The 24,665-nt window shown below is 39.2% G+C and overlaps 1 protein-coding gene across 2 annotated transcripts; it reads right to left on the minus strand.

Moving 5' to 3' along the window:
• Window positions 1-3,392: 3,392 nt before the first annotated feature.
• Window positions 3,393-23,035, minus strand: trip10a (thyroid hormone receptor interactor 10a). Of its 2 annotated transcripts, XM_063472085.2 has the most exons (15): window positions 22,694-23,035; window positions 16,923-17,038; window positions 16,241-16,297; window positions 15,664-15,811; window positions 14,907-14,969; window positions 12,809-12,913; window positions 12,579-12,707; window positions 12,096-12,242; window positions 11,762-11,947; window positions 9,366-9,527; window positions 8,202-8,311; window positions 7,817-7,949; window positions 7,530-7,618; window positions 7,308-7,441; window positions 3,393-4,937 (listed from the first exon to the last, which is right to left on the minus strand). In XM_063472085.2, the coding sequence occupies exons 1-15, from the start codon at window positions 22,715-22,717 to the stop codon at window positions 4,786-4,788; spliced, it is 1,755 nt and encodes a 584-aa protein (XP_063328155.1). In that variant the 5' UTR covers window positions 22,718-23,035; the 3' UTR covers window positions 3,393-4,785. The 2 variants fall into 2 exon arrangements, with proteins under 2 accessions (XP_063328155.1, XP_063328156.1); XM_063472086.1 differs by lacking the exon at window positions 9,366-9,527 and having other exon boundaries at window positions 22,694-23,034.
• Between the last annotated feature and the right edge of the window lie 1,630 nt (window positions 23,036-24,665).

A 24,665-nucleotide genomic window follows, 5' to 3' on the forward strand; every position in this document is an offset into this window, starting at 1 on the left:
AAAAAAAAATGGGACGAGCATCTTTAAAAAAGACTGTGGTATACAGTCTGTCGAGATTTCAGGGGCTTTAAAAAAAAAAAAAAAAATATATATATATATATATATATATATATATATATATATATATACATATATATATATATTACAACACTGTGGTGGGGAAGTCGTATTGGAAGTCAGCTGGCATTTTGTGTTTCTGTGAAAGTAGGTGGGTCTGCTTGAACTCCTCACAGTGTCCTCTGCATACAGAATGAGTAAATTAGTAGGTTGGGCTTGAACCTTCTTAAAGTGAAGTTGTAAGATAAGATAAGATAAGATAAGATAAGATGACCTTTATTAGTCCCACAGGTTTTTTTGTTGTATCTCCAAAATCTCCAAAATGAACCTTTAACCAGGTAACCTAAACAGGTTACCACCTTTGCCCTTGACCTAGACTCATTTCAGTAAATACATCCACTATCAGCCAAATTAGTTGGATATGAGTACATGTGTCAGAACCTGCGGCACTCTTTGTTTAAATCATGTTCTTTGTCTATTGAGAATAAAAATGAAAACACTGAAAAAGAAAATTCCTTTTGTTTTCCACAGAAAAAAAAGAAAGAAAGAGAAAAGTGAATGGCATTTTTACACCCTGACCAGCCTGAGAAGCTGAACAGCGGGGTTGTGGTTGTGAAGGCCAGAGGCGCTTCTGTTTAAAATGAAACTTAAAAAGAAAGTTATTCACTTCTGTTGGGATTTTAAAAAAATTGACGATGATATTAAAATTTGATTCATTTTGGGGTCTTGTGGAGCCTCAGAGAGAATTACATGCCTCAGTATTACACTGATCAATATTTACTGGTTATACTCAAACAGGGTTTAGTCTAATGTTTAATAATTTATGTCTGAGTAATGAAGCTGACAACTTAGTCGAGGCAGTTTTGTGTTACTCCTAGCTCTGCTGGCTTGATGGTAGTGTTAAAATACTTTTGATTGGTGGAGCTTATTAAAAGCTCTTTGGGTCCACATATGCAGAATGGCACAGTTACGAGGGGACAAGCTTCAACAGAATGGCTGTGAGAAGACAGAAGTTGTAAACAGACAGAAAATTGGCCTCAAGCTGTGCCGCAGGAATGAACATGAGGCAGTGATTAATCTGAGGGACATTTATTTATTTATCTACAGCAAAGCTACAATTACAAAGCAGTTGACTCTGACTCTGTTGTTTATTTGTGGATTTTTGTACATGTCACAAAGCAATCGACTTGAGTGAACCGGAAACGTTATTTATTTAGAGATTGTCCTGCTTATCTTGTAAATTGCCTTTTCAAATTTCTTAATGATGTAGTTTGATCATTCTCTCTTTGACCATGCGGAGCAGATGAAAAGCTTAAAGGTTATCCTGCATATTTGTCTTTATTTTCTCTAGTGACTCCTGAAAGATCTGTTTCTTAAATCTTTAATCACCTGTGGTGCAGAAGGGTAGAGAAATAATTGCTTATTTTGTAAACCACCGCAGTAAAATGGAACTGGTGTTTCACTTAGAGTGACACATAATGCAGTTACTGAATTCCTGCCAGGGAATGCTTGTTTGGAGCATTTATGCCAATAATCAGCCAAATAAAAGCATTGCTAATGGTGATCAGGTTGTTGTCGATTTGTTGATCACCACTAGAGCGTTAAAATTATGTCTGAGCGCTATTCATTTTCTACAATCTCTGATTCTGCAAGAACAAAAACAATTATTAGTTAAACACAGGCAATTCAAAAAACCATGGCACCACATAACTAGCGTTTGAAGTCCAACAGCTAGATTCATCTTTCCCGCTGGACATGTGTCAAAAGCAGCATTAATACACCAGGCACTGTTTATCAAGACAACATGTTTTTATGAGTCATTTTTTTTCCTCACATTTTTATAGTGAAATCCTTTGCAGTAGATTGTGATCTATTTTTATGTAAGGTTAAAGAAACAGTCGATTTTAAAAAATGAAATGTGAGTATCCATATCCAATTGTGGGTATCCATAATGGATGTTCTTGGTCAGTCCCACATAGGAATAAAAGTGTTGTGTAAAAATGTTAAACTTGATGTGAAACGATTATAGACACATGAAATCAAAGATTACACTGAGTGAATATATTGAACAAGACTTGCCAGAGATCTCTTAGGAACAATAATCTTGTACTGTGGTACATAACCTCCAGACAAAGTATCATCCTAGATTTTTTTTTGCAATATGGATGTTCCAAAAACAGGAACAGCTTTGGTTATCAGGTTTACCAACACATCAATAAATTATACAAAATTAGGTTGTGCCTGATATCTGCTTAAATAAATAAGTCTTTAAAGATTCAAATAAAATGAAACACATGAAAGCCACTGCCCAACTCTGACTCGGTTCATCCTTCAGGTAAGTTTGTTTTTCTGTCCAGAAAAACCGTTTAAATGTCTTCTCTTGTGTATCCTCCCCATTAACATCGCCACTAGGGTGAGACGAGAGGTACCAGGATGCAGTGTTGTCCCCACCGAGCTGTAGGCAGACGGAGAATGTTGGCCGGTTCCTGTTAGCCTTATTTAAAAGCTGACCTTTAATGCATCTTGAGAATAAAGGCTTTGCATACAAATAATGATCTTATTCCTCAGTCAGTCAGTCTCTCAGTTTGGCCACACCAAACTGATGCACTACCATTTCTGCCAGTGATTTTTTTCCCCCCCATTTCTATTAAAATATGATGTATTATTCATTTAAACCTTGTTTTTAACTAAATTCACATTCATTGCATTTTACTTCACTTGTGCGGTATTGTGAATGAGGTGATACGAAAGTGGGGCACATGCCAATTTTGGGTTATTTAATTAGTCATTATAAACATTATGGTTTTTGAAGCCAGTGCAATTTAATCAGGTATGCAAATGCATGGCCTATATTGAAAACATAATTATGCAGAAGAGAGTAGATGGCAGGTCTATGATACAAGTTGCATCACTTAAGAAATGATGCAACAATGCCACCTACTGAGAATGAGCTGCATGTAATCAGTTAAGAGTGTGAGACATACCAATGCAGTCTGGGCCTCGATTCTTAAAGCAGGTACTGGGATTTTGTCTTTTGCAGTTGGTTACAACACCATCTCAATTTGTATTCCTAAGAAAATGCAGCTAAAATCCTATAATTGTTACATTATATATAATTCAGATTTTTCTAGATCATCTATGTAGATGGATTGCCTTGTGATTAGATAAAAAAGAAAAAAATCATCTGGGTTTGGGGTGTTTACATTTAAAATGTAACAAAATAAAAGAATAAGTCTTTCAGATTCTACTTCTGTGCACACAACAGCTCAGTCAGCATATTGAATGTACAGACAGAGCTGTTGTCAACTTAAATCAGTGACACAATGGCACAAATATTATCTTATATGACCAGATATCATGTTTTATTTTATTTTTCTCCAACTTCAGAAATGACTTAACCACTTCAAACTCTGAAATGTGCTTAACATTTATTAAATCTTGAAAAAAAAAAAGAGAAAATATTTTATATGCAAAAATGGTATATACACATTGCTTTTAACCGGAAAGGCACCAAAGACACATAAGCAGTTACTTGGATAAGTAATGCTGCTAGCTGGCTTCATGACAACATAAAAAAGACATTGTATGACAAATTAAAGTGTGAAAAAAGTAACATTATCAGCCATACAATTAGCTTTCAGTTTTCTCTCTAAAAAGTAAGTTTTTTTTTTTTTTATTTGAATGGTTAAATCGCTAATAAGACAATAGTGGTGTTGCAATAGCTAAAATATATATTATTTATTACATAAATACAATAGTCTTAATGAAATACATTTTATTTACTCCCTTTTGTGGCTACAAACTGTCCACTATGTGTGCAAGCAAAAAACGAAGAACATGAAAACATCCTTAATACAAAGTACAACTTCTTTCAAACATGAACATTTGCGCATCTGCAATAAATTATTTTTCACTATAATTTCAGGATGTAACCATGAGAATAGGTCCTGCATATCCTTATTACTGCTAAAGGTCTGAAATTAACTTAAGTGAGAATGATATGGCTGTGATTGTCTGAACATTAAAGTGTTTGTATGGTTGTTTGAATCTGCTATGATGGGAGAGCCGTCCTCAACTTCTGGTGTTACACACTGCTAAAAACCAAAAGTAAAGTATTCTGCCGCAAATGAAATTCACCACCCGGTGACACTCAAGCACTATCGAGGGTAGAGAGTGGCATGCTTGAAGCAAATAAAAACTAGCAGTGGAGTAGACTGCAATGAGCCATAGGAGGTCAGGTTTTTAACTGAAAAGGTAAACAGGAGAAGTAACTTCCTCCCAAATATTAATGGTGTTAACACCCAGTGTAAAGATGGCAGCAGCACTCCTCCTTTACTCCTTCCTCTCACACTCAAACTAATGCCTCACTAGTCTGTGGAATGAGACAAGCACTTGTACCATTAATGGTGCCTGAAAATGACTTAAAAAAAACAACAACAACAAAAATGACAACTGTATATTGTGATGCAAGACTAGAAAATAGAAAATAAAATGTCTTAGTGGTTCAGGTGGCTTAGGTAACTGGGATGGGGAAAAATGTCATTGAAGCCATGATGAGCACACTGTTAGCACCATTCTTCTTCTTCTTATATGGTGCACCTCTTTCAGTCAAAACACGTCATCTGCATATTTCTGGTAGTCTTGTCCATTAGTGCTGTCTTCTTTATGATCAGTCCAATAGGAAGAATTGCATACAGTTTTTTTTAAAAAAAAATGTTAATGTGTTTTTCACTTATTTAGAGTGATGGTAACATAAGATGTAGGTATGTAGCCTTCATCTCCATTGTTCCTACGGACACGGGTCCAACCATCCCCTTTGTCCTCCTCTACCACAGCCAGCACCTCCCCTTCCTGCATAGCGATGGTCCCTTCACTGGCACCTGAAAAAGAAAGACAGGCTAGAGATGATTTCATATACCGATGTGCTGACACAAACCTTGCTCAGTCAAATCTAGAGGGGAAAAATTGATTCATAATTTTATGACTGACTTCTTATTTTGTGTTTGTTGTGTCTGAAAGTTTATTAGATAACAGTATAATTATGCTACAACCTACAGGTAGAATTTCAAAAGCCAAGCCAGCACTATAATTTTAAAATCAATATGCATAGACATGCATATTGATGCATAGACAATTGGCAAACACACTCCCTGGACTTATTACTGTCATATAGCATTCTGTAGCCATAATGAAAACTTAGAATAAAATTGTCATTGTACATGTACAACAAAATTGTGGGTGTGCCACACCAACTGTGCTGGAATGAAATATAAACAGCAGACAGCAGGAATAAATAGCAAACAGGAGAAATATATTCAAAAAAATAAGAGAAATGCACACATTGGAAAACAAAATAGTTGCAAAGTGCTTGGAAGTAGTGCAAAGAAAAGACTTTGTCTGAATAGAGTGTGTGAGTGGCCAGAGTGATGGGGGTTACTCTGACCATGACTGAGATTGGTGAGGTGGGTGGGCAGGGGTGGGGGCGATATTGTTTATTGACAGTCTGAATGGCCCAGGGGAAGAAGCCGTTCGTGACTCTGGAGGTGTGGGACCTGATTGACCTGAGGCGCTGACCTGAGGCGCTGACCAGAGGGCAGTGGTTCAAACAGGTAGTGAGTAGGGTGCAAAGGGTCACCTGTGATGACCAAGGTTTTCCTGAGATAGACGGATCTGGCGATGGCCTCCAGTGTTGGCAGAGGGCAGTCAATGATTTTGTGCAGCCTTCGTGTTCTCAGTAGTGGCCCCTGCGTACCAAACACCCAGGCAGTAGGACGCTCTCCACTGAGGAGCATTAGAAGGCCAGCACCAGCTTCTGGTCCAGGTTATTCTTTCTCAGTACATGGAGGAAGTGCAACTACTCTCGGGCCTTCTTTACCAGGCCGTTGGTGTTGTGGGTCCAGGTGAGATCAGCGGAGATGTGGGTGACCAGAAACCTGAAGGTGGAGTCCAATTCCACCTGTTCTCTATTTATAAAGAGAGGGAAGTGGACCTGTCTGTGTCCATTATGAGTTCTTTTGTATTGAGGACGTTCAGCTTCAGGTTATTTTCCAGTGCTGACTGACTATGGGTGGGTGGGTGGGGGGGCAGATCAGCTGACAGCTCACCTGATACCCTTCAACACATGCAGTTAGATTTACCAAAAAAAAAAAAAAAGAAGAAAAAAAAAACCACTTTGCAAACCACGTCCACCTCATATTCTTCTTTCATGTCGTTTCTGACTTAATCGGTGTCATGTCTGCTGTCATTAAGGCTCGCTTTCTTCACTAAGTGAGCCTTTCTGCTGTTCTTGTTGCCTCCAATTTTCCATGTATGAACATGGAAGTCTGGAGACATCTCAGAACAGAGCACAAATATTACAACCAAATTCTAAAAAAAAAAAAAAAAACTTAGGATGCTGTGTTAAATGTAAAAACAAACAGAATTCAAGGTTTTGAAAATCTCACAGATCCATATTTTATTCACAATAAGACATAGAGGGAGCAAAAAAGGGTGTAAAGTTGTATTTAAAAAGAACATTTGGTAACTGATTAGGTTATTTGGCAAAAGGTCACTAACATGATTGAGTATTTAAAAAAAAGACATCCTTGCAAGATGATGCAAGACAATTTTAAAGGACATCTACTACAACGGCGTAACTTTGTAGTAGAAGAGTCTGGATGTTCAACTGTGATGCCTGCAGTCGGAAAAATATGACCAAGACAACCCGGGATTATTGAACAGCAGACAATAACAGGAGACAAAAGTCCAGCAACTAGACTCGAGTTCCCCGATTCTTACAGACACTGTTGTTAAAAGAAGATGTGACGCTACACAGCGCTAAACTTAGCTCTGCTCCAACTTTTTTCAAACGTGTAGGTGCCATCAAATTCAAAATAACTTTTTTAAAATGATAATTTTCTCAGTTTAAACATATTATATGCTTTCTCTATTCTGTTGTGAATAAAATATGGGTTTAGGAGATTTGCAAACCACTGCATTCTGTTTTATTTGCGTTTTACAAAACATCCCAACATTTATTGAAAATGGGTTGTAAAGTATACCTCGCAGGAGAATAAAAATCTTAGACTGTAGTGGTTCTTACTAAACAGTGAGAAATAATATTTCCATAACTCAGCTTTTTAGGAATGCAACTCTTGTAATCACACATCCTAGCATACAGCATAGACTCACTATGCCTCATTTTGAACAACAGTAAGTCGATGAGTCCATTAGTTAAAAAAAATAAAAATAATAATAAGTGTATTACATACCAGGGAAGTTGTACATGGCTGTGCATTTCCCGATAGGAGCAGCTAGGTCTTCATCCTCAAAGTCATCATCAAACTCAGCATAAATGGCTTGTGAAGGATCAGGAGTGCTTTCATCGGAGTAAGCTCCATCAGGGCTGGAAAGAAAATAGACATGCTTCCTGTACAGAGTAGACAACAAACCTGTGTTTTAAAGTAATGTCTACAAGCAGAATGTAATCCTACCTGTGTACATCATTAGCTCCATTATTGTTAAATGAGTGGGCTTTATAGCGCAGCGTGTCTCCTCGACCTCCAGCTTCAGCGAGCCATGTCTACTCAAGAGAACGGTCCCAAAAAAAAAAAAAAAGGAGAAATTTCCATCAATCCATTATTCTGCCATTTGTGTGACTACATGCTTTAAAAGCTTTTAATTGGTTAGAAGAAAAGGCTGGAAACCTATTGACCTAATAGTTTATTAGAAATAACATATATGGGCCACATCATTTGACAGCAGCAGAGAGCTAGATTACCTCATATTTGCTCTGCTCTCCTCTGAGCCGCTCTATATTCTGGGATGTCTGGTTGATTTGGGATGCCAGGCTGGCGGGGTCTCCCATTTGAGGATTTTTCTCATAAACATCTTTCATCTTTCCCAGCGCTTCACTGAAAAGAGAGAAAAAGAGAGCAACAGACAGAAAGGGAGGGGAACAAAGGAAGAAGAGGGAAAGTGACTTTCAGTAGAAATCAGTTCCCTGCAGACCTCAGGAGTGGATAAACACACAGAGACACAGCACAGTTGTGTACTCTGCATGAATATTATATCCACTTTCCCGGTGGAGAAGTTCTAACAGAGATGGTTATTAATACACAGAAGGAACTGCACATGTGTGTCTAATATACACACACTTCACACACCTCTGATCAACTTCCTTTTGCAACTCTTTGCAGATTTCATCCAGTTTCTGTTGTAACCTTTTCCTGCGCTGCTCTGGAGGGAGGTGGGCAAAGTCCTCTGTCACTGTAGGCTGCAAGAGGGTACAGGAAGGGGGGAGGGGGGGGGGGTGTTAGCACTGAATGTCTTCTTACACTTTCATAATGACAGTTACCGTGGTGTGAGAACTGGACAACTGCGGAGGAAGCCTGTGGTTTGTGTTCAGCTCAGGAGACGTCAAACTAAAAACCATTTCAGCTCTTTGAGTTTCATGTTTGTTTGGTTTTGAGTTGATATAAAGCCAATGAAGTACAGAACATCAGTGAGCTGAACACAAAACCATCACCCATGGACCAACAACCACATTCCAATAACTTCGTACAGTCCCATCTCTTATCATCTTCACATTAAAAAAAAAAATAGTCTTGATTTACATGTGTGACACAGAAAAGTGCACGATTGAGGCCATTTGGAAAACCGGGTTACTGATTGCTCAGTGTTTCTGTGTGCCACCAAGCATTCCTCCCTTCCTCCACCACCAGGTGGCCACCTCTTCAATACAGGCTTAAGAGGACAAGTCCTAGACCACATTACCTTATGCAGGATGCGGCATATTGAGGCCGTTTAGGGCAAAAACCAGCAGAAACTTATGAAGTTCCTGCTGGTTTCTGCTGGAAACTTCATAACTTTCTGCTGGTTGAGAAGGGAAACTACAGAGAATTCACAATGAATGTGAAGGGAAATTACAATGAAATGAGCCATTGTAAAGAAAAGGTGGCTACTTTTTACGAGTCAAACACCTCCACACCCCAGCTTTGTTTCCCGTATTACCATTATCCTCTCTGGAGTAAACTTCTGAGGGGGAAAAAAGAAAGAGTATGTGTATATAAAAATGGTAAAATAACCTTAAAGTGGGTTTCTTGCTTTTCACTTTTTACCTTGAAATGAATTTTAATTACATTTTTATATACATAAACATTAAAAATCAGACTAAGTTTAATACAGCATGTTCATGTCCTAAAAATATAAATCAAATTATTCATTGCAGGAATTCAGTGACTCTTGCAGAGGCATGAACACAGGATGATGTGTAAGCCCTTATGAGTGAACGTCTCCTGGCACCCGAACCGTCTTCTGTGGTGACTCACCGATCTCCTGAGTGTCCGGAAGGAAGAGATTCTGGGTTTGACTGTCTTATTGATCTCCTTCAAACAGTACGACAGGGGGTCCCGGCCAAACTTGGGGGAAGGGGGTCCGTTAGGTGAAGGGGCAGGGGGAGTGGAGAAAGGAGCGAGCACTGGAGAGGACAGCTGGTGTGGGAAATGAGCAAAGTACGAGCACCCAAAAATAAGGTACACAGACATAGATTGGTGTATTGGGGAAGGAGAAGGGAAGAATAATTGAAAAGAAGAAGGGGAAGACAAGAACAACAAGATGACATGGGAAAGAAAAAGACACCGTCAACACCTTAAAGCACACCACAAAGCAAGGAAGACAACACTGAAGCCAACCCAGCACATGAGCCCAATAAGCATGAAAGCAAAAAACACTCTCATAAACGCATACATCAAGTAATAATTACAAAAAAAATATCCCAAAACACTAAGATTACACAGCAAAACAACCAACCACAGCTCCCACATTGGTGCCACAGCAACCCTGCAGCTAAGTTCAAGCCCAGCTGATGGGCAGCCTGAGCTCCAGTGAGGAACTGGCTGAAGAAGGCCTGCTAGGTTAAATTACTTTGCATTTTTTACAGCTTTAATTGTTTATTAGTAATAGCAGTAATATAATCATTCATAATAACAACATATTTACTACCCAGTTTCAATGCTAACAATAACAAGACCTAGGTTTCTAACTATGGACTGGATATGATCCCTCTCAATACACCCAATAGGCTATGGTTACTGGCTTGCTGAGTATCTATAGACAGTGGTCAATATGTTTTTCCAATTTGGCTGTAATTCAGTTACACTGAAAAGATTTATTTTGTGATGAGACGAAATTCTAAGAAAAATGTTTGATTCACAACTAAATATATATTTTTAAAGTTCAACCAGCACTATTAGAAGTCTGACCTATATAGACAGAAAATATCAACTCACAAACCAGAACAGTAGCTATAAATAGCCTGCTTAATTACCGCAGTGGGATTCTGCACATAGATTTTTGGGGGGTCTAATGAGTGCCCTCTGTGACCTATTAGAAAGAGGTTAAATTGCAAACATGTCTGGGTGAACTAGACGCTGAGGTGTACATAAATGTAGTAAGGTGGGTGGGGGTCTATTAGCTAAATTACACAGGAGGCTGATGGCTTCTAGTCTCCAATAATGAATGTCTAAAAGAACCACACACAGTTTCTTGTGTAAATACTGTGAGCTAGAAGTACAACATTGTTATTATATGAACATCTACTGAGTAGGTGCTGCTTTTCTTCAGGGTTACGGGGGCCTAAATACAGGAGAGGAGTTAAGAATGGGAATGTTTAGGAGCTAGACATAAACCAAGAGCTCACTCAAGCCGATATATTCAGCCTCCTATTCACACGGCCGAGTCCTAATTGGGAGAGCATGACTGATGATACAGAGCACTGTGCCACACACATACACAGAGCGGGAAAAGTGCACAGCCAGTAAGACATGCAGAGAGTAGAGGGGTGCTGAACAAGCAAACACTGCAGGGAAGAAAGAAGGGATCATTTAGAGCTAGGACTGGAGGTGGGGGACCATTAGCTTGTTAGTGGTCAGCCACTCATATCACCGGCTTAATTTTGGACCACAGCAAAAGTGCTCCATTGAGATAAGATTTACAATGTAGCGCAGCTCTCTTGCTCCAAACACAAAGTCATACGCAAGAACATAAATGTCAATGAAAACATTCAGGTCATAAACGTGTGACTGTAACTGGTCAGGGTTTTTTTTTTTTTTTAAACCTACAAAATGTGGTATCATTCTGAAGTTGGCACAAAGATTTTATTGTGATGCAACACATAATGGCAGGTTCTGCACAGTATAATAGAAGCAGTGTGTTTGTGGATGCCTATAGAGAAAAATTCAATGTTGTTTGGGTCCCGTGCTGATGAAAGCACAAGCACAGCAGAATGCTGCCTGCTAGTTGACCTATTGGAAACCAGGGATAGGGAGGGTGTGGGTGGGCAAGGTTTATACACTGACAGCCAGTCATAGAGTCATGCAAAAGACCTTTTCCAGAAGTGTTGGGGTGTGTGAGAGTGCCCGTATAACTCATGGCAGAGGGTCATGCATTATTATTCTGAGCATTAAAGGTAAGAAGGGTGTGTATGTGTGTGTTGCAAGTGTGTGCAGCTGCAACCACAGGTCCACCAGGGGTGCTCTCTGTAGGGGATTTCCTGGCTCTGCCATGCAAGGAGTCACACACTAATCCGCCTGATTGCCAACCTGAAGACTCACTGATTCATTGAAAAATTTCAAAAAAAGTACAATAAAGGACATCTGTGTGAGTGTGAGTCCACGTCATTAGGCTAAATTAGCCTAATGTTGCACTCTATAGTAAAATCTCCTACCTTACTTCGCTTGCTGAAAAGCCAAAAGTTATTGGTCTTCTTCTTCCATGGGTCAATGGAGACTTTAGGTGTACCGAGGCTACTGTCCGAAGAGGCTCGATTGATCCCCTGACTGTAGTCCTCAAATTCCAAATCTCCCGGACGCTCAAAGCCCGACTTATTCTGCTCTATTACAATCATGGAGTCCTGCATTAAATGCAATTATGGATAAGAGCAATTAAGAGCTATCGTCAAGCAGATTTAAGGCTAAAACGAATTAGCTGTACAAAGCCATGCTTCACATTAATATCCGTTCTTTTTTTTTTTTTCTTTTCTTTTTTTGAGATCCACTCACATTCTTCTCATTAACATTAGTTCCGGCTTTAGTAATGCCTTCCAGGCACTTGCCAATGATGGGCATCACATGCTTCTCTGTGTCTGAGAACAACATGTAGCCTTGTGCCAACTTCTGTATTCGCCTCTCATCCAAATCCTGCAATTTCTAGTGAATACAAATTAACAGTTATTTACAAACAATGCCATTATTAGAGATAAAACAAAGCACAATAGATAGCAGCTAAAAATGTGTATTTTAAAAAAGAAAGATCAGGTTTATACTAAAATATTGAAATCATATACATATTTATCTGAAACAAAATAAACAAGTTGTAGCTGTTTATGATTTTCAAATACCTTCAAAGCATAACTTTGACATACATAATTTTTTAAGTTTCTCATTGATTCATAATAACTAATACGTGTTACCAGTAGAATTTCTGCTAAAACCTAAAATAATGATGGTGGTAGGTTGTCATTTTGCAATAGATAATTGACTTACATTGAAAATGAGAGGCATGTCACTAAAATAGAATTGGTTCTGTTCTTTGTTGTATTTCTGGAGCTGAGCAGCATAGTCGTTCTTACACTCGTCTGCTACGTGTGCCCTCATGTGAGCTTGCTGTTTGGCCTAAAATCATGCACAAATAAAAACAGGTTAACAAAGCGCATCTAGTATTACTTTGGACGATGTCAAATAGGATATGGATATTCAATATGTTTCCTGTTTACTTTTTCAACATCAGCTTTTGTGGCATTGATGTCTTGATCTGTCTTTTCTGCATACTGTGCTGCACGCTCTGCTTCTCTCCACTCTCTCTCAAAGCGCTTCTTACTCTGGTGTGGATGGAGGAAAGAAATAGAGAAAGAAAAGGAAAAACATTACATTCAGTTCATTTAGTAAAGAATTAACTCTTAAGAGGTTACACAACTTTAAGCAAAAGATATGGCAGGTTTGACAGAAAACAGGTCTTGTAGTGCGAGGTGGTATTACCAAAAAATTGTATCTCTGTAATACTTAAGATTCTGGCCCTCTGACCTACTTTAACACATTACTTCAATTTTATTATTATTTTGTATTACATAAGTACTCCTTTATATTGGTTTACAGCTACAAGTAAAATGTAAATAAGGTACACACATTTAACTGCTCTTTAACACAATTATCAGTTGGTCACATGGCAGTAATTGAGTGCATTCAGGCATGTAGGCATGATCGTGATGGCCTGGTGAAGGTCAAAGCACAATGGGGAAGAGAGGTGATTTAAGTGACTTTGAACGTGGCGTGGTTGTTGGTGCCAAATAGACTGGTTTGAGTATTTCAGAAAATGCTGATCTACTGGGGTTTTCCCCTCACACAAGCATCTCTGGTGTTTACAAAGAAAGATCCAAAAAACAAAGAGAGAGAAAAATAGCCAGTGAGCAGCAGTTCCCTGGGCCAAAATGCCTTGTTGATGCCAGAGGTCAGAGTAGAATGGCCAGACTGCTTCGGGTTGATAGGCAGACAAGTAACTGAAATGATCACCGAAGCACAGAGAAAAGCTTCCTGGAATGCACACCACGTCAAACCTTGGAGCTGATGGGGTACAGAAATAGAAAACCACACCGGTTATCACTCTTGTCAGCTACAAACAGGAAACTGAGACTGCTATTCGGTACCCTTAGTACCAACTGAGTACAATTAGCACCACAGCCTACCTGAGTATTGTAACTGACCACAGTGTGCCCACGTCGAGATGGTTGCTTCTAATAGGGTGACTCGCTATTTCACAAAGCCTCAATTATCTCAATCACAGACACCAGGATGTCAATCCAACGGAGCATTTTGGGATGTGGTGAAATGGGAGATTTGTATTATGATTGCGCAGCTGACAAATCAACTATGTGATGCTATCATGTCAATAAGGACCAAAATTTCTTAAGAATGTTTCCAGCTCCTTGTTTAATCTATTCCCAAAAGACTTCTGAGGGGAAGTCAGTTCCGAGGGGAAAAATTAATCCAAACTGGAACTAGAAAAGTGGAACTAATAAAGTGGTCAGTGAGTGCATCACGAAAAAGAAATAAAACACAAAAACCAAAAACAAAACAATGAATTCATCTGCAATAAAGATCTGTTTGGTACAGGAAGTCCTCAACAGGCTGCTTAGTAACCTTTCACAATATGCCACCGTTTTTTTGTTTTTTTTTATTCTTTCTTAAAGTCAACAAACGGTTTATTAGGATTTAAAACTCTTATGTCTGCATACAGGAGTAAAAGGCAACTGGATTGTGTCCCAACACCGGTAGTTGTAGCCACTTTGTGTGTGCTAGGCCTCACATCCATTAATTCAAGTCACTGAACTTGACCTCGCTGCCATGTATGTGCTGCTGGTAGTTTTGGACCATTCAGTGCTGGTTTACATGAGTTCCCTCTCAATGCCAGCACAGCTTGTCCAGTGACCAATGTAATAATAGTAGACAGTTTCTTGAAATGCCACAGTAGCGTGTTTTACTTTTCACCTTTATAGTGGTACTTGGTACTTATGATGTTTGTGCTGCATACCAGTTTGTCCAGTATGCCGCCCAGCAGTGGAAATTCAAAGGGAGGCTTGCTTTCCACTCTGTTCATCTGATTTTACTATAGACAAATGTAGTCACCTGACTGAGCACACAGAATCTAGAACCATTCACTTTATCTTTCATTTTTTGCACTCAAATCAAACATTCCAGTTTTGGTTATAGAGAAATCTTTTTTTTTTTTTGGTGGTGGTACTTTAAATGTTAACATGCATTGTAGAAATTACTTGTGTGCTGTGTTCATCAATCTTTAAATTCTAAGAGTAAACTTACACTGTCAAGCTGCTTGTAGGTGCTCTCCAAACTCTGCTGGGCCTTCTTGGCATCCATCAGATACTGCAGACATCCATAAAAATAGAGTGAGAGGAGGGTCAGATGACAAAAAGAGAGACAGCCATGTGCAGGGGCAGACAGAATAAACAATGACTGCCTAAAGCCACACAGCACAACAGACAAGAAAACAAATACCAGTGTGTCTGTTTGAGACATCACGTCTTCAGTAGAAGCCTGTACATGGCTGCTCTGTTCTAACAGGAAAAAGCCAAAGCATTCCTCAGAGAAATGGCACACCACCACTCAGACCATGCCTCCCTCAGGAGACTCTAAGTGAGGCTTCTTTCCTGCCACAGCAGTAAGATCTCTGCATCTCCACTCCTCCTTATCACTGTTTGTTGTATATTCTAAAGAAAAACCCCATTTGGCATGTTGTCAGAATGTTGTTGACTATGGTGTAACAGGCACATACACAGTGAGTTCTAGGTGTTTTCATTTACGTCATTCACATAACGGGGGCTTCCAGTGTCACACAGTATGACTCAAACCAGGAAGTAAACAACAAAACTGTTAAAACAGCATGGAAGTGAAACAAAAGTGGCCTAGAACAAGACAGTTAACCATCTGCAGGTAAAGAGTGGTATGAATGGGACTGTGGGAAACGAGACCAACTAAAATGAAAACATCAGTTTATCTTTGTTGCCACAGATTAGAACTTTAAAGACCCTAACCCTCATCCATTACATATCGAGCTCACCGTCTTTCGTTCCTGCTTAAGCTCTTGCAGGTACTTGGTAAGATCGATGCAAATGTTCATCATCAAGTTCTCTGCAATTAGCTCTCTCTGCCCCGCATAATCGTTCATCTCAGTCAGGATGTCCAAAAATGCCTGGTAGCTGGACAACCTATCATTTAAAGAGGTGGAGAAAGGAAAGGGTGGAGAAAGAAGGACACTGTGATGAGGCAGCTGATAAGATGACAAACAGACAGGTTAAAAGAGAAGTTTGCAGTGGACCACGGCACGATAAGAAGTTTATGGCTTCCTTATTCCTGCTTCCTTCTAAAGGCATTTAAATGGCAACGAAAACAGCAATGCACTACTGCGTGGATAACAACACCAACTGCTTGGATAACAGGGGGAAATGAAGGGAAAACCTTTAGTTTCAGATAGCAAATGAACTTAGGGGATGCACCAAAGTCCAGTATTAGACAAATAAGGATTATTTTTAACTATAGATAATGCAAAGGTAGATTCCACAAATAAAAATATACAAATATAAATAAGGGAGCTCTTCTATAAGAACAATCCTGCAACATAACCAACAACAACTCACCTGCATTCGGGCTCATCTTTGCTGCTTCGTTTTTGGTTATACTTCTTTGAAAGGTTCCTGTGAACAGTGACAGATCATTAACACAATCTGAAATGGGGAAAGGGCTGAAACGGCAGATGGCAATAGAAGACAACTCGCTGACTTAAAATGTTCTTATGTAACCATTTGATTTGTTTCCACACCATAGGATCAACAACAGCAGTCCACTATGAACATATTTAAATAGCTGTTCTTCCTCCTTTCACTCTCCTTCTGACCACTTCCTGTCTATCATGCGCCAGTCTGCTCCCGCTTCCTCTCCTTTCCAGCAAAGCTCAGCACTACAACAGATGGGGGCCTGCAAACTGGGAAACAACTGGGAGAGGAAGGACTATGTAAGAAAGGCCAGAGGAGAGAGAGAGAGAGAGGGGAAAGATACAGGGACAACAAGCTACAGCTGGAGAATCGAGCTAGTGTTTCACAGACAAGTTAGATTCTGTCCCACAGTGGTCATAAGACCAACAAGCATTTCAATAAACAGCCTTTTAACAGGCACCCATGCAAACACAAAAGGACACATACGCTGCAAGCTGCTTTGAGCAACACACTTGTACACAATTCTTTGTGGCAGTTGGGCAACAACAACATGAAAAACATAGAGGAGGAGAAAAAAAAACAAACAAAAAAAAAAAACCAGGCCTACCTCAGTTGTTTGGCATAGTTTTGCTCAATCTCTGTCCTCTCCTTCACAAATTTCACATACTTCTCTACCAGCTCCAGGCCAGATTGTGTGTGCTTTTCAATGATGTCACATTGGTCCTGGTGGAAGGAGCACAACACAAATAAGGAAAAGACAAAACACAGTGAGATACCAAACATGTGTTGAATCATAGGTAATGACCGGGATGTTGCACTGGTGGACTTTGAGGTCACCAAATTGCATCTTAAGCAGGGGGGAATAAAACAAAAACACATCAAGGTTTGTTCTTGCATGCTAGGTCCCAAGAATGCTCGCCACATGTGCACAAGATATTGGCAACCGTTTCTTAACTTCCGCTAGGCTTTAAATCATGGGGGACCTGCGTTTTTCTTACGAGGGGGAGAGAACTGTCAGAAGGACACAGAGGTCATGCTTCTCAGGCATTAAAGAATGAGGTGCTTTTCTCTTCCTTATGTGGTCAGACTGTGTGGAGTGAATAGCAACGTGACGCCCGATTCCCTAGAAAAAAAGATTTTCATGCCAGTTCCATTTACAGCCGAATTTGCTGACTTCTCCTCATCATTATGCAGTATGACTGAGGCATATATGGTTTCTGTTCCTCTTTCACTGCTCTCTTTATAACACCTTCAAGCTCTGACAAGCCTACTAAGAGTGAGAAACTATGCTGAAGACTTGAAGCGGGAGCATGTTGAAAGGGGATTCCTGACGTGTTGAGCCACGTTATTCTACACCCTTCCCGCTCTTCAGGTAAAACAAAAGAGTTAAAGTCCACATAAATGAGATGGCACTTAACCTAACTACAGTACACAGTTCAAAGTTAAGAGTAAGGCCTGCAATCCAGCGCTACAATAATGCCTAGCCAGTAGGCAGTTTGGGGGTTTTAATTAAGGGTCAATAATTGTGTAACTGTAGTAGAGAAAAGGAGTGAAGTAAGCAGGATTAGTGTATTGCTGAAAATGTTTCCCACTTAAAGGTAAGCGGTGACAATTTATGCATGATTTAAAATTAAAGATCAGTAATAATACTAATAATAATTATTTTACTATATGAATATTTGGATTTGCAGCATATTATAATTTACCACACAGTTTTTGGATAACAGTAAACTAGCCTCACATGATTCCTGGATCACAAAGTTAGTGCATGTGACAATTTCTCCTAAATTACTCGTACCAGCCACTTAAAACCAAATCCCCCTAAATGAGTGATTCCTCCATCAGGCCCCAGTTAGATTCATAACTGGAGAGGTGTCAAAGTGCAAACCAAATACCAGGAATACACCAATTACAAAATTCAACTCATGTTTAAAATAGCATTTTGTTTTAGTTTTTGCAGACATTTCCTCCCCATTTTGGGAACTGAAGTAAAATAGACCTCATTACACCATCTCTGAACATTTACATTTATGACACAAGAGATAAAAGTCAGCCACTGCCACTTATAAATGTCACGCCCAAGACCCTTATTTGGTAAATATATTAGCGCACCTCTATCAAAATCTGTTTACACATGAAGTAACCAAGAAGCTAGAGGCAACAGGAATAATAACACAACTGAAAGCCATATTATTCAGTCAGGAACTTGTAGGAATAACTACATGTGTACGAACTAAAAAGCACAGTAAGTTATGAGCTTACAATACCTGTTAGCACCCATTCAACTTAGTCCTGAGGCCTGACCTAATGCTGTTTTCAAACTCATAAGCTTGATTTAGTCTTCTGCAGGAAGCATCCTAACTTACGATGTAACCGGAAACCCCTCTTAACCACAACATTCCACGCCACTCAAGTCACCGCAGGCTGTGTCAACCCGACGTGTAATTACATTTCTCAAGAGGTGCAAATCAGGTTACGGCATAGGGTTAAAAGGGGTTTCCAGTTACGATGTAGACTTCCCACTGAAGCATAAATCAGGCATTGGTAGCCCCCAAGACAGATTATCAGAGGCTTTAAAATAATGTCCAAGACTGGACAACAGCTGGTTAGTCAAAATGCATTAATGCAGTGCCTTCGACTTGTAGGCAGATTACTTCCGACATATTACAATTACAAATTAATCACTCTGATGGGTTTATTTTTTAGATTGTTAGTTGCACCACTAAGACAGATGTGCTCATCATATTATGAAGACTTGGAAAGTTGTAGTCTGCCTCTGTAGTCTGGAAAAGGTCATTTGAATAGATAAGCCCTTTATTTGCATATTCAGTTTGTGGGCTGCCGACCAACCTGTGGCACAGTGTGCAAAAAGCTTACTACTTACTGTGGAGATTTAAGGGGAGGTTAGAAACTACAAGCTGTGCTAGGTGTAACCTCTTTGTGTGGGTTTGTCCTTAATCCAGTATTTAGGCTCCAATTTCAAAATACTATACTTGAAGTACTCCTGCCAATATTGAGTACCATTCTAACATCCAGACACTTCCATTGAAAATACAACTGCATATACTTATTAATGTTGGAAAATATTATCGATCCAGGAAATGTCACCATTTCTACATCAAGATAAAGCAATGCAGAGCTAAAGGTTTAAAGGTTTGACAGTTCTTTAATGGTTATTTAATAGTTGAGGTATACCAGGTATATTTTAATAAGGTCAATGGATATTTATCTGGTAAAGCTGTATGCTCTCAGTTATATTGTCTGGATGTTGGATGTCCAAGTGTGATGCTAAAAATAATTGTGATTAAGCCCTTTTTTAGGTCAACATTTTTCACACTGATGAAGAAAACCCTTTAGTGAACTGCCTGTTTTATAGATCCAACAGGAAAATGGAACTTTTAAACTTTTCATTGGATTAACGCTCATATCAGAAATCTGTTTCAATTAAAAAAAAAAAAAAAAAAAAGATGTTTGGCTTATTTGTTATCAATAGGAGTATACCGGTATTACAAGAAAGTCCTCACATACACACTACCCCATCTGTCCCGCAATATCACCCCTAAAAAAGCATCTACATCTGTTTTTTAAGCAATTATGAATAAATGACATGATCGAAGAAGAGTGGGAGGGGTTTCCACGCTAAAAAAAAAAAGATGTGAGAAATCTCAGTGTGAACTCCATCAGACACACTCTAAAACACAACGTTAGGAATAATTTCAAATAAATGATTAAAACCATTTCTGGGTAAATATTCAGTTTCTATAAGTTCCAAAAATTACATTTTGTTTTTTTCTTTAACATTTTAAACCACTTTTTCTGGAAATGAGGTTGGAAAGCAGAGCTCATAGAGCTCATCTAAAGACCGTGTTCTTCAAACTTTTCACCTGAGGAAAGTGAATTAGAAAACATTATTAAACTTTTTAATGGGTGTTGCTACCATAAAATTAAAAAGTTCAGTGTTGAAAAAACCCAAATGTTTCAATCTTTGCTCTGTGGTCTTTGGACTATTAACAAAAAAGTAAAAATATTTAAATTGTGACCTCCTTTTAGTCAACATTCTACACAACAACCCATTTTCCCTGTGATGGACTGGTAACCTATCCAGTGTATATCCCATCTACTGACTTGGGCTCCAGCACCCCCTGCTACCTTGAACCGGCAAGTGGCTAAGAAGATGGATGGACAGAGAGTATACCAGATTTCTTGTAAGCAGTTTCGTAAAATACTGAAAAAGTCACATTTGGTTATCTATAAACCTCAAGATAACAACTTTAATCTGAACAAGAACGCCCCACTTAAAAAGCAAAACCATTAAAACTATCTTAAAATAAATCAAAACAACTTGAAAAGATATCATCAGTGTCTTCTCAAACACCATTCAAAGCTACAGTCAAAGTTATGTATACAAGTCCCCACAGAGTTTGTACTGAACTGATTTTCATAAGACTCAAGTTTAAAATGAGCATGTTTTTGTTTTAAAAGCAAATGTTATGTTGGTGGCTTGCACGACTGCTTTTTATTTGTTCTTTTAACTTGCCTTTACCTATAGTTATTTTTTTATTTTTTTTATGGAGTAATCGCTCCTTTCCTCAGGAATACTTTGAGCCATGACTAGCATCTTTATCCTCCTCTTATTTCATCGTTTTGAAGGATAGTCTAAATATTCTAGTTCTGCCCTGGTAATTATACAACTTCCAAATATAGAGAGCCATAACCTATTTTGTACTGCACAGATTTATGTATGTGGGGTGCGTTAAAAGTATGACAGTTTACTTTGTTCTTCAACTCCCAGGTCTCATCTAAACCTCTGTCCTCAAAATAATGCCAAAAGAGAACTGGCATCAAGTAAAAGCCACACAATTTCTAAAGGAGGCACCCCTGAAAGTCACCAACCTACAATGCTTGGATGGATATTTCAGCCTTGAGTCACCCTGTCATCTTCAAAATGAGGGGCCAGGCCTGGCCAGACCAGCCTTACTGCAGTTCTGCAGAGTGCCCTGGTAACACTCACTATCACAGTTAATGCCCAGACAATGATCTTGTACTCTGTAAACTAGTGCCTTAAAATAGCCATTGGATTAACGACAATCAGGGGACAGATGTCATAGAGCTGATTTGGCCCAAGGAAGGGCCCTGTAGCCAAACATTAAAAGAGCCAATTATGCCTGCAGGGCTTTGTCCAAGCAGGCAGGTGAAGACATAGCCTACAATGAGATTTTTTAATGAAATCTATATTGACTGAAAGCAGAACAGTTCGCTTTCCTGTGAGGAATTTCCTCTAAAACTAGTGAAACAACTACATGTTCTAAAACAGGAAAGCCTTACAAAGAGACAAAGCCTCTGATTAATCCTGGGGTACCACATTTCTCTGAGTCAATCAAAGTAGGGCAAAACTAATTAGGCTGTGTTGCACCAGCACATAGGATGGAAAAGGGACAGGGGAAGAGGCCTAGGGGGAGATTGTAATGAGGTCACAACCTCACTATCCTCATCTTTGCAGTGCTCCATTTTACATATTCAGGTTTGTTGAAAATGTGCATGAGCAACAACAGGCTTTGTCTGGATTCTGGATAATGTCATTGCCTTTACAGCTGCATCCAGGAAGTGGCTTACAGCTGGCTACCTAGCAGTCTGTAAAACACAATTCATACAAATCCAGTATTTTACCAAATCATTGCAGCACATGGGAATAAAAATCTCTCTCAATCTGCACTCTTTGTTGAATAAAAAAGAATCACGGCACTGAGATGGACACATTAAGGGATTTACTCATGAAACTTGTTCGCAAGGCAAATCACAGCATCTGATTTCATCTCTATGGAAGCAAGGTGTGCCAGACTGTACACAATGAACCATCCCACGGGGCACAACCCACCTCTGCACTGTTTAAAGGCCTTTCTACATGTGAAATAGTGTTTTTCGGCTGATATCAGACACAACTGTTAAGAGTCATCTGGGTCACAAATAGTCACTTGATCCAATTAATTAATTAAGTAATTAATACTTAGATTTGGAGGAAAGAGAGGGACGAAATGATAAAACAAAAGGTGTAAAAAATATATATAATATGCAAAACGTGGATCCTTCATTTTCCAGAAGTGCTTGTATGGTGTTGAAAGTAAACTTAATCCTTTTTTTTTACGTACTAAAAGTTGAAGAAATAGCTGGAAACATGTTAGTATATTCCTGAATGTACAGCTGTGCACACAGGCGAGTTACACCGCTTCTGGATACATGTATGCTTCCTCGCCGGAGGTCGTGTAGCGTTTTTCACTTTCTCATCCCTCAATGCTTAAAAAAACTGCACTGCAACCCTGACACCCAGACAAGCTATTAAAATATCAAAGGAGACAGAAGCGAGACAGATGATAGACTCACCCAAAGCTCTGTGCCCCAATCCATGTTCAGCTTGTTGGCCAAGCTGTCTGACTACCCCGAATACAAAGAACTTCTCCAAAGTTATCCCAACAGCTCGGAGGACGGCCCTGGCAAGTATAATCCCAACGTGATAGATCGGTCGTAAACACTACCCTTCTCCGGCTTTTTCTCTCTTCAGCACACACAATACATCAACATCATGATCCTGCAATTAATTAGGTGTGCCAGTCGTTAGTCTGATTCTTCTAAATATTTTACATAGCGAGGGAAACAGGGACAAACTAGCTTTCGTATCCGCGTCACTCCCAAATCCTAAGCCTTAAAGGGGCAGTACCCTGAACCACACACGCTACCAGCCAGGAGACTGTGCTGCATCCTGACAGCCCGCACTGGTTACTTCTGTTCAAGACGTGTTCTTATCTAAGATGGTTATTTTTAAAAAGTCCTCTGTAGGCTATAAGCTCCGGGAATTCTGTGCTTCCCTGACAGAGAGCGTCCCCCGGACTTTCCCACATGAATCATAGCATTATGTTCATCATCGATCAACAAGTAACACGCTGACTGATTCTGGCAGTGCCTCACCGTCTGATTCAAATCATTAATGACTCACAATTAAGTTCTCATGCAAGAAAATAGGCTACTCTGTTTAATTTGCTTATATGCAGTGATGCCTAATAAGGTCTACAATGAACACATCCACTACTTCCAGACTAAAAAACAGCCAGACTGTGAAGGAGGAACGAAAGACGGAAGCCAAAAATGTAAGATTTAAATTCAAACACAACATAAAATAAAAATGTCTTAATGTTAACAGTTTAAAAAAAACCCCTGATTTATAGCACTGCTCAGCAATGCATTATTAGCATTATTACCTCTAAAACATGAGCATTTATATATATATATATATTACTACAATTTCTTTTGAGAGATATGAAGCTACGAATACTTCATACAAAGGGAAATTGAAAATAGTTTGGGTTTTTTTTTTACAGGAAAGAACAAATAATTAGGTTACCCGTGCAGTTAAGTTTTCACTTCAGTTTTCAGAATCCTGTAAAAACCCCTAGCCTTATCACTGGTTGATGACAAAAGGACATCTATGTCATCTGGAATTTTGTTTCTCTACATTTTTTTTCTTCTGAGAGTTGTGAAAAAGGACCAGGAGGATGAGAAACGAAACAATCAACACCCAAGGAACTGGAAAGTGTGTGTGTGTGTGTGGGGGGGGGGGGGGGGTTGTTACCTGTGAGATAAGCAAAATAAAACACAGTATTTCTTCTCACCTCTTGACATTGTTTAGTTACCTTTTTTTCTTTATTTATTTCCATATCTGTTCTGCACAGTCAGCAATCATATCTTTTATCACAAGTGTGGCAAATCTTGTCTTTCTTCCAACTTTATTCTCTCCAACACAAATGTAAACACCAGCACTGGTAGACGTGGCTCTAGTGACAGTGATAGACTTCTGGCGCCTCTTAGTGGTCTCATTTCACAGCAGCTGTGAGCTGTGTAGATCAAGCTGATGTTTGGGGGAGGGAGGGTTACTAGAGCTTCAAATAAAATCACAGTGACTGACGCTGGATCTTCAATTCTCACAACAATTTTAGAAGGCGACAGTGATACAGGGCAATCTTCTACAAGTAGACTTAATAAGTTACAGCTTTTCTTTTCTTCTCTTTTCTAAATTAAGAAATAAGTCAACAGTATCCACTGAACGGCTACCCTGAGGTACCCCTGAGCAAGGTACTGTCCCCACCGCTTCCGGGCGCCCAATGGCTGCCCACTGCCTCACAGAGTGAATGGGATAAATGCAAAGAGGAATTTCCCCACGGGGCTCAATAAAGTATACATTATTATTACTATTATTATTATTATTAAAGGATGCATTAGCATATTACCTGTAAGATAAACAGTGATTTATATGACAAGGTGCAGGTTGCCTTGCTGCAATGGAATGATCCTAAGATTGTTT

This window comes from Pelmatolapia mariae, linkage group LG4 (assembly GCF_036321145.2).
Source record: "Pelmatolapia mariae isolate MD_Pm_ZW linkage group LG4, Pm_UMD_F_2, whole genome shotgun sequence".
Classification (NCBI taxonomy): domain Eukaryota; kingdom Metazoa; phylum Chordata; class Actinopteri; order Cichliformes; family Cichlidae; genus Pelmatolapia; species Pelmatolapia mariae.